This window comes from Solanum pennellii, chromosome 10 (genome assembly GCF_001406875.1).
Source record: "Solanum pennellii chromosome 10, SPENNV200".
Taxonomy (NCBI): Eukaryota; Viridiplantae; Streptophyta; class Magnoliopsida; order Solanales; family Solanaceae; genus Solanum; species Solanum pennellii.
The window spans coordinates 74,025,634-74,036,420 of NC_028646.1; the positions used below are offsets into that span (position 1 = coordinate 74,025,634).

Sequence of the window (10,787 nt, forward strand, 5' to 3'; positions counted from 1 at the left end):
ATGTTGAGTCACATTCGATTGTCAATGACTTTCCAAAAGTGTTTCTCGATAATCTTCCTAGTGTTCCTTTTGAAAGAGAAATAGACTTTAGTATTGACATTCTCCTAGATACACAATCTATCTCTATTTCTCCTTGCCCTATGATCCTCACAAAATATTGAAGAATTTTTATTATTTCAATTCATTTATAACTAATACCACTGAACCTCTATCCACATAAATTTCTTAAATATCATATAAAATTTATATGTGATAGACGTTTATATAACCTTTGAAACTTAGGAGCAAAAGGTTATTTGAAATTAATTGTATGTACAAATTATAAAATTAATTAATACATGAATAAATAAACTCATAGATTAAGCAATTGGATCGGCAGTCCCCACCCCACCCAAAACCTCACTCATTCCGTGATTTGATAAGAAGAAAATTTGGTATGAAGATCACAATCAGAACAACTATATCTGCTAGCTGGATATAACGCATAGTATATAAATAAACACTTCCCTTGTTGCAGATCTTACGGCTTCAACGAAGGAACCTTCCATTTCTCTTCAAGAAATCGATTTCCAGAAAAGGTAGATTTAAAATTGGTAAAAATGGAGGATAGAGGAGAATCGTTCGTGGCAGTGAGGAGGATATCCCAAGGATTTGAAAGAGGGAATAGTACTTGCCATTCATCTTCTGGTATGTATGCTATATTCCTTCTTTAATTTAATATTTATGACACCTCTCTCCAGTCTCTACTTTTATTCCTTATTGCTTTCTTTATCTATGAATTGAAATTTTTGGTTGCCTTTAATTTTGTGGTGAGTTTCCGCAAAATTTCTTTAGATCTTTGTTCCGCAAGAAAGATGCATGTACAAAGTTTGGGAAGCTTATTTGTAAAATTGCGGAATTACAGTAGGCAAATATGCCTATAGAGGCGTCTATTTGATTCTTCTCCAAAAATCTATTATTTCATAGTTTTGGTTTCTAGGATGTCGGATGTTGACCTTTCATATAAGCAAAAATGTCCGAAAAGTAGCTTTAGCCAGTCCAACTATCACTGATAGCTTTAGAACACTAGAATGGAGTGGTTGAGAATTTACTAGGTCATTTATGTTATCTTTTGGGCTGCATTAGGGGTATTGTTATTACTTAACCAGGCTGTTCATCTCACGGTTGCACATTATGAGAAAGCAGGATTGTGTATTGAGCTGCCCTATTAAATTCTGTCAACTGTTAATATATACTGTGTCCTGACATGTTATTTTTTTTTTTAAAAAAGAATTCCTCTGTATTTAATGATTATACATTACATGATTGCATCTAATTTTAGCTTTCAAAGGGGAATTGTTTTTTGATAGACAATTATAAAAGGCAATTGGCTAGTGAAGTTGTGTTAAGGTGGTTCTTGTTTTGTACTCAGTGGTGGGAGGTTATTTTTTTTCTCTTGTTGTGCATAAATAAGGTTAGTTCATGTATGTCAAGACACTTGAATGGTATATTTATGTTCAACACACCCTGCTGTTTTTGTACATCTTCAACAGCACTCTCTTTGTGCTTATTTCTCATCATCAACATAATCTAAACACTGAAGAAGAAAAAAAGTATGCAGATGTTTCCACTTCTCCACGAACAATTTTGGTGGGTAGGATTTCTACTAACTGAGTAGTATAGCCCATGATATTTGTTCTCTAACATTTGTGAGCTTCTGTTTTCGTACCCATGCATGTACCATGTATTTAATTGTGATATTATACCGATTACACAATTGAACCTTGTCATAGTTGCTGAATTGATGCATTCTTGACACCTCTTCGTCAGTTATGAAACTTTGCTTTAAGTTGCTCGTACTCGGGTGCGGGTGTGCGATACAGGTGTGGATGGATCCTTCATTATCTAATTTTTATGATTCGGGGATATGGATCCATGAATGGATACGCATGTGCGGCTTCACCTAAAAATAATTAAAATATTTAAAAATAGAGTTATCAAACCTAAATTATGAGATATTATGTGGAGAACTTGAGGAGAATAAAGGAAAAAGAAAGAAAAAGAGTGACATAGAAATTTCTATATAAAAGGTATTCCATTTTCTTCAATTTCACCTTAGCTTTTGTATTGATTATAGGAAATCATTAAAATTGTCTAGTCTTCCCATCGATTTTGGTCAAAGTACCCAAAATCCGTGTACCAAATCGGACACAGATCCCACACCCACATCCACACCCATGCCGTGTCGAACGGGTGCGGCACCAAAAGTGAAGGGTCCGAGCAACTTAGACTTTGTTCATTAGAGTTGTCTTTTCTTGTCTAGAAAGATACACTTTAACTCCTTGTTCCAAAAAAGGAAAATAAATAAATGAAGGATTAACTTCTCTTCTTAATAATAAAAAATGAACGTGCCTCTCTTCATGTGTCTAAATCTTTTTTTTTTATCTCTATACACTATGAAGCATGTTGTTACTGAGAAATTGACCTCCCATTTTCCCTAGATTATTGTTTCCTTCTGTTACTGCAGAGGTCATGGCAGGATCAACAGCATGGCTTGGCAGAGGCCTTTCATGCGTTTGTGCCCAGGGAACCGATATTGATACGCGTCCATCATTTGATGTGACACCAGCTCAGGTAATATTCTAGTCTATGTTGCTTGGACTCTTCAAATATGTCAGCGGGTGCGTGTCGGACTCTCCAAAAGTAGTGTATTTTTGGAGAGTCTGACATGGGTATGGCATCAAAAGCGATGAGCGCTTACAACTTAGATTCTAGTGCAGGTTATTATATGAAGTGTAAGCTTCCTACTAGGTAATAACTTAGATTCTAGTGCAGATTATATGAAGTGTAAGCTTCCTACTAGGTAATTTCTAGGAGTGTCAACACGATGCAGTATTGGGTTCTTTTGATCCTCTCTTATTAAAAGTTTGTATTCTGGATAGGATTTCGTTGTGGTTCTTCCAATATGCTATACAAATTTGTTTTCTGGTTGTTTTTACTAAGATTTTAAACTTGAAAGTTACAACAAATAGGGAATATGCTGAGTGTTGCGAGTGGTAATAAGTTTTACTTGGTTTCTCAGTCATTTAGCTAATTGAGCTCATGTTGAGGTTCACATATTCTTTAACTCTCTTAAATTGTGCCAAGTCTCAGGCATGAATGTCTTATATCTGAAATTTCACGCTCTTCCTTTTCCTCCACAATCCTCAGATAACCACAGTTGATAATTCTGACGAGATTGCCAATATAGCCTTTTATTTTCAATTCGCCACTTATGTCAACTTATCCAGTTTTATTCTTAGAAAATATGTTATTGAGAATGTCAACTTTCACAACACCGTGAGGAAGTATGGAGCGTCTTTGGCACATCGGCACTTATCGTATTCTGTTTCACTTTGTTAATGTTAGGAGGAATGCTTGCAAAAACTACAAAACCGTATAGATGTTGCATATGATGGTTCAATTCCTGAACATCAGGTATCCTCTATTTGAAGACATCTTAGCCATTCACTATGAACTTAAGAGAAAACATCTTTAAGGATTTTAAACGTTCCATCAAGGTTAAATTTATGTTCTTACTGCTCATCTTCATCTCTCTCTCCCCCTCTCTTTACCAAAAGGAAGCTTTAAGAGCACTGTGGAAAGCTGCCTTCCCTGTGGAGGAACTCCATGGTTTAATATCTGAGCAATGGAAGGATATGGGTTGGCAAGGGAAGGATCCATCTACTGACTTTAGGTACATCAGTATTTTCTTTCTCTTCCTCCCTCCCCCCTAGGCATCTTAAATAAGAAATCACTGATGATTGAGCTTATCTAATCTCGATTTTCCGAGTTCTTCCGGCCTTTCTGGTCCTTCCACTCTTGGTTCACCACTGACATCTTTGATTGACTTTTATAGGGGTGCTGGATTCATATCACTGGAGAACTTGTTATATTTTGCGAGAAATTTCCCGGTACGTCCTCTTTTTGCCTTCTCTTTATGGAGAAGTAACATTGTGCCTTGTAAACCTTTTATGCCTATAATGAAAAGCTAATCTTTAGTATCAACAAGTGCTTTTATTTGGTAATCATTGGAGACCTAACATCTATGTTTCTTAAACTGGTCTTCATGACTATGTCTCCCGAGACTAGTTATTATTCAGATGTTGTGTTACTTCTGTATGTTCTCAGTTCTGACAGTTTCTTATGCACCTCTTCTTTCATGCAATTGTAAAAGTATAATTCTATTTGATTCCTCAACCCTCAAAAACATTATAGTACTTGGGACTGTGTTGGTTGATGGGCATCTTAAAGGATGGTTAAATTGCTCTATGCTATTCCTTGCTACTGTCAAACAGAAATGTTTTGCAGGCACCCTTCTGTTTTCTTTGAGATACCGTAGCATCTAATTTCTTTTAAAAAACTGGGTAAGTGTTTCTATCAGTATTTTTATCTATTGACAAAGGGGTGACTTAAGAATGAACCCAGGATCAATTAGGTAGATCTTTTTTTCCTTTCCAACGTTTTGGATAAATAGGTATGTTGGTAAAGTCGTCACTGTGTGACCTATAGGTCGTGCCGTGGAATCAACTACTGATACTTGCGTCATCGCGGGTTGCCTACATTGCACTTCCTTGAGGTGAGGCCCTACCCCAGACCTTGCGAGATACATCATGCACCAGGCTGCCCCTTTTTACATAGATTGTCCTAGATCTTAGTTGACCCACAAAGAAAGAGAGAATCTTCTACCATTGACATCCCTATTTCAAATGACTTGTAAAATTAAACGAATTTGCTGAATAGACTGTAGAGTATCAAACTGTTAATTGCCACGTCAGATCCTTTTTTCTGGAGTATTTTGGGCATATTTAGGCTACAAAGTCAAAAGAACTGTACGAGTCTAGGTGGAACAAGTTCCAGTTTGTGGTATCCTAATCTGATGGTACTGATGGCATATCCATCATAAAGAAAAGTTGTATATATATTAATGGAAGATGGCATATCCATTATAAAGAAAAGTTGATGGAGCAAGTTATATGCCATTGTGTTTTTGAGAGCCATAAGTGTAAAAAAGTGATAACTGATAAGGGTCTACTTCGCTTAAAGCAAGAAGTAAAGCCCTCAGTTGAATCTTTTTATAAATTTAAAATAAACCTTGCACAAATAAATAGAATAACCAAGTAAAAAACTCAAGGAAACTTGTATATATATTCAAATCAAATTTTAAAAAACAGAGAAGGAAGAGAAGTTGAAGAATATCAAATTGAATGAATTAACTAACTAAATAAGAATATTACATTGCCCGCTTAAATAAATTAACAATCGCTATGACAATAACAAGAAAATAAAAGAATGTAGAGGCAATGAACCAATTATAAAGAAAATAGAAGGAAGAAAAGTCGAAGAAGATTATAGAAGCAAAGAAAAAAATAAAAAAGGAAAAAAAAAGATGGCGGCGCTAGTAAGACGCACTGAAACAAAGAAGAAAATTGCTTGAATTCTCAAGAAACAACACTAGCAGATTTTGAAGAACCCTAGACGCAGAGAGAAAGAAGACGCGACCTAGTAATTTTGAAGAACCCTAGACGCAGAGAGAAAGAAGACGCGACCTAGTAACTCTAATTATTTTTCAATTTAAAATAAGTCCCATCATTCCCTTTTTGCTAAAAAGCCACGCTTATATAATATGCAAAGTGACTGCTTCCTCGCATCTCATGCTTCAAGGATAGAAGCAACTGCTTCATGCAAACCTCTTTGCCTCACCTTTATATGCGACCCCGCACGTCGCCGTTGCTTCATTGTTTAGTAGTCCTGAAATGGGTGCTTTTAAAAACATTGGTGCCATCTCAAACATTTACCATTTGGCACAAGTATATTTCATTGAACTCACTCATGTATTTAAGGCTCTGGAAATTTGGCATAAAAGAAGGCTAAACAAGATAAGAATAAACTCCTACGGTTGGCCTTGGGGATCAATGAAGTGAGTTTAGAACCATCAAGTCTCATGTTCAAATTCCACAAGAAACGTAAAACACCAAGTGATTTCTTCTTATCTATTCAAGTCTTGGTTAATAGAGTTATCCAGTATTGTGTTGGTGGCGGGTAGCAACTATCTCATGGAATTAGTTGAGGTGCATGTGAACTAGGCTGAGCACTACAAGAATATACCAGTATAGTATCACAAAGTGGGGTTTAAGAAAAGTATAGTGTATGTAAGCTCAAGAGAAAAAACCAGTCCAAATTAATCTAGATAGAAAGTACTGGTAGTACAAGAAAAAACATAAAGTAACAAAACAAGAGATGGTAACACAACAATACTACAACAAAATAATACGATAGTCGAAGTACAAGAAACAACAGAGAGTAACAAAAATCAAAGACAAGAAACTGCAAGAGTAATACTACAACTACGAGTATGGGCGGACAACAAGAAGGCACTCCTACCTATTGAACTTCTACTGTAACATGTAACATGTGTCCTTCACAACCTCCTATTTAAGGTTATCTTCTTGTTAAGTCAAAATTGCGTCATGTCTAATCACCTCGCCCCAATTACTTCTTTGGTCCACTTTTACCCTTCATGAAACCAATAAAAAATTGCGTCATGTCTAATCACCTCGCCCCAATTACTTCTTTGGTCCACTTTTACCCTTCATGAAACCAATAAAAAATTGCGTCATGTCTAATCACCTCGCCCCAATTACTTCTTTGGTCCACTTTTACCCTTCATGAAACCAATAAAAAATTGCGTCATGTCTAATCACCTCGCCCCAATTACTTCTTTGGTCCACTTTTACCCTTCATGAAACCAATAAAAAATTGCGTCATGTCTAATCACCTCGCCCCAATTACTTCTTTGGTCCACTTTTACCCTTCATGAAACCAATAAAAAATTGCGTCATGTCTAATCACCTCGCCCCAATTACTTCTTTGGTCCACTTTTACCCTTCATGAAACCAATAAAAAATTGCGTCATGTCTAATCACCTCGCCCCAATTACTTCTTTGGTCCACTTTTACCCTTCATGAAACCAATAAAAAATTGCGTCATGTCTAATCACCTCGCCCCAATTACTTCTTTGGTCCACTTTTACCCTTCATGAAACCAATAAAAAATTGCGTCATGTCTAATCACCTCGCCCCAATTACTTCTTTGGTCCACTTTTACCCTTCATGAAACCAATCATAGCTAACCTCTCACACTTCTGCACTAGGTATCCATGCATCTCATCATATGCTCAAACAATCGTAATCTCACTCCCTGAATCTTGTTCTCTACCGAAGCCACTCCCACCTTGTCTTGGTTATCCTCAATTTTAATCCTATCTCTCTTAGTATGTCCACATATTTATCACAACATCCTCATCTATGCCACTTTTATCTTTTGAACATGAGAGTTCTTGATTGGCTAACACTTTTTCCTGATATCTCTTAGAGTGCTTTAACTCTCGTAACACAATGTCTTTGTCTGTTCCGTTGTTCAATAGTTCTGTGAAAGTATGCTTGCCATCTTTGCTTCATGAGGGTTTCTCCTCCGCCAAGACATTGCCTTCGTCATCTTGATGCACTTCACTTGATCCAAGTTTCGGGCCTTCCACTCTCTCACCTTCGTGAGCCTGTACAACTTCTATCTCCTCTTTTCCCACAGTTCAATAGACAATCTTTTGAAAGTTGTCATGTTAGCTGTAGTTACCTCTGGGTTAGCCTCTGTTCTTGCTGTCCTATAAATTTCCCTGTTCGCCCGCTTGTCGTCCTCATTTGTGTAGTCCACCTACTTCGCGTACGCAGCCCTCTTTGTTTCCACTTTACCTTGATTTTCTCCATTCCAGCACTAGTCCTCTCGGTGTCGACCAAAGTTACCCTTTGACAGCCATAGGCTATAACACCTCTCTAGCTGCTTTCCTAATGCAACCAGCTGTCTTATCCCACATGCTTTCCACATCCGCACTAGTCCTCTAAGCCTCCATAACGTCAATTTCTCCCGAATTACACGGGAGAGGGTAGGTGTCAAACCAGCCCTATTTAATCCTAGGCTGGACATATAAATTCTTCTTCTTCCTCCCTCTCTTAATCTCCACGTGCTCCAAAAGCTTATGCCGAGTAGTAAGATTCTTACTCAAGATGACTTCGCAATCCTTACAAAGGCTTATATCGCCTTTCCTTATAAGCAGTTAATCTATGTGTGTCTTGGCCCCACGCACTACAAAAAGTAATCAAGTGATGATCTTTCTTTGGAAAGCATGAGTTAGGTATATCTCAAAAGCTCTAGCAAATACAAGAGCAAGTTTCCACCACAATTTTTAACCTTAAATCCACTAACGCCATGCTCATCGTCAGAACCCTTGAAATTGTTCCAATGTGGCCATTAAAATCTCGCTAATAAAAATCTTCTTAGTGATTGGAGTATCTCCCAAAACCACATCCAATTCCTCGCAAAACCGCTTCTTGACCACCTCGTCTAAGCCTTACATGCGGAGCATATGCAGTTATGCTCCAATGACGTTCAAAGTTAACCACCAATGACTAGCTTGATCTACAGCAACCTATCGTTAACCCTCCAAAAATCTACCACTTTCTCCCCAAGTGCCAAAGTCTTGAACCCGTTCACGTCCCAATCCTTAGAACCTACCCATCTGGTCTCCTGAATGCAAGCTATATTAATATTCCTTTCTCAAGGATCTTCACTAATTCCAAGACCCTGTCTTAGCCTGGCAGCCCCCCTAAACCCATAAATTCCCCTGCCTCTCGCCCCCGACCCCAATTGAGGATAAGACCCTAGTCTACCATCTCTTACCAGGGCACTAAGCTGAAGTATGAGACTATAATCAACACAAGAAAATACACAAGCGTCTGACAAAGAACCTAGAAACACAATAAAATTCTACAAGAAATAGACAACAAAGGAGCAGAAATTGAACAAACCACTATTCCTAAATGCTTCACTTCCACATCTAGCTTCTTAAAAATACAACAATTTAATGTATGCTACGGTAACCAATAGCTCAGCTACATATTATGAAAACATATAGAAAGTGGGAACAAAAACATGTAAAGCAAGAACTATACAACCAATATACTAGAGTGGAAATATCGGTACTTAGAAACCAATTACAAGGATAAAGATGTCAGGATTTACATAAGCAAGATACAAAAGAAAGATGGTCAAGATAACCCAGAACAAGATAGAAAGAAACAATAGAGCCTGGTTGGGCAATTTCCGATCAGGCAGTGATGCCACTGTTTCTCTCCTGTTTGCTGTCTAGGGTTAGGGTCGAACAAGAGAGACGAAGTATTCAGGACTTCTTCTTTAGTGAAAGGCCTTTGCATCCAAACCTGTTCCTCTTGAGAGATTCGTGGACAATTTACAAACTCAAAAAAGGCCTCCGCACCTCAGATTTAGTGGAGTTTCTTGTAAAACTCAATCTTCCTCAGATTTCTCCAACTCTCTAGCTCTTCTAAAACTGTTGCCCTTACATTAAGTCATCCTCTGATTAAGTTCTAGTTTTGTGCTAGATCAATATCAGCTGATTCCCCGTACATGCTTTCTCCATTATTGTGTTTTTGCTTCAACATCTTAGCTTCACATTGACTTTGTAGTTAGGGAAACTCTGCACTTCAAATTCATTCCACCAACTATGAACCCTCAAAACCATCAACCTTGAGCCACCAGTTCTAAACTTTAAGTATGACTTTCTCTGATCCCAATTTCCACATTGCAGCATGACATGGCTTTGATTAGATGATACTCTGGGTATGATCATTTGTCTGATGTTCCTAAAAGTTTCCTCCTATTCCATTGAGTATAGGAACCTGCCCAGTCTAGCAGCACTATGATGATTAGCACCTCTGAATCATGTGAAAATCCCTCCATTTAGGGAGGGTCTTGTAGCTCCATCTCCTTAATCCAGTTGAAAAAATCAGTCAGCAGATTTGTGATCCTATTGCATTTTCTCCTTTTTGCCGTAACTCTAAATGTGTTGAAATCTCTACAAGCGACCCAGGGGGACTCATATAGTTCTTTAACTGCTGTCACTTCTTCCTAGCAATCCAGTTTCACTTCTGGTGTGAGCAATATACACACCAGCGACAAACCATCTAAAAGCACTCTGTACTGCATCAAATCTGTAGGTAATTGAGAGTTTGGTTATTTCTACCGAACTCCATGTCCATGCTCTGCAATCCCACATGAGGATTCCACCCATACTGCCATTTGCTTCTATACATCCACACCACATCCATCTGCTACATCACAATTGTTTGGCTATGTTTTTCCACCTCCTTGCTCACCTTTGTTTCTTGAAGGCAGTAGATATCTGCCTTCCATTTCAGCAATTTACTCCTAACAAATTTCCTAGTGGATAATATTGTTAACCCCTCTTATATTTCACGAGAGTAGCTATATCTTCATTTAAAAGTCAATTTAAGAACTCTCCCTTTTGTTTTGAAACCTCCACTTCCTGATTGAAGACTGGATCACAGTTTTGTTTTATTGCTTTCCATTACAGCCTTTCACTTGTCTAATCTCATCAACTGGGCAGGGTTATTTCCGTGAAACTTTCAAAAGTAACTCAGAGGTGGAACTTAATTCCAGAATATGGAAGGTAACCCAACTGGATGCCTCGATTCCTTTCCATGAAGATTCCCATGATATTCAAAGCTATTGGTTTGACATCATTGATTTGTTGTATTTGCACATTTTGTTCATCACAACGAATTTTGGCTCCTTTGGCCACTTCCCTTCTCCCAGCAATTGAACACCTATATTCTCGTCGACCTCCGTGCTCTGTTCAACTATGTCTTCATGCATGTGAATTCCCCCCCCCCCCCCCC

The 10,787-nt window shown here is 37.9% G+C and overlaps 1 protein-coding gene across 2 annotated transcripts in view; it reads left to right on the forward strand.

The window, feature by feature from the left end:
- The first annotated feature begins 312 nt into the window (after window positions 1-312).
- Window positions 313-10,787, forward strand: part of LOC107002601 (ELMO domain-containing protein A-like) — a 21,969-nt gene continuing 11,494 nt past the window's right edge. Inside the window, exons 1-5 of one of the 2 annotated variants that reach the window (XM_015200679.2) lie at window positions 313-687; window positions 2,507-2,613; window positions 3,388-3,456; window positions 3,600-3,715; window positions 3,878-3,932. In XM_015200679.2, the coding sequence (XP_015056165.1) occupies window positions 600-687; window positions 2,507-2,613; window positions 3,388-3,456; window positions 3,600-3,715; window positions 3,878-3,932 (435 nt within the window). In that variant the 5' untranslated portion in view covers window positions 313-599. The remainder of the gene's footprint in view (window positions 688-2,506; window positions 2,614-3,387; window positions 3,457-3,599; window positions 3,716-3,877; window positions 3,933-10,787) is intronic. The other variant, XM_027912439.1, reaches the window with a different exon arrangement.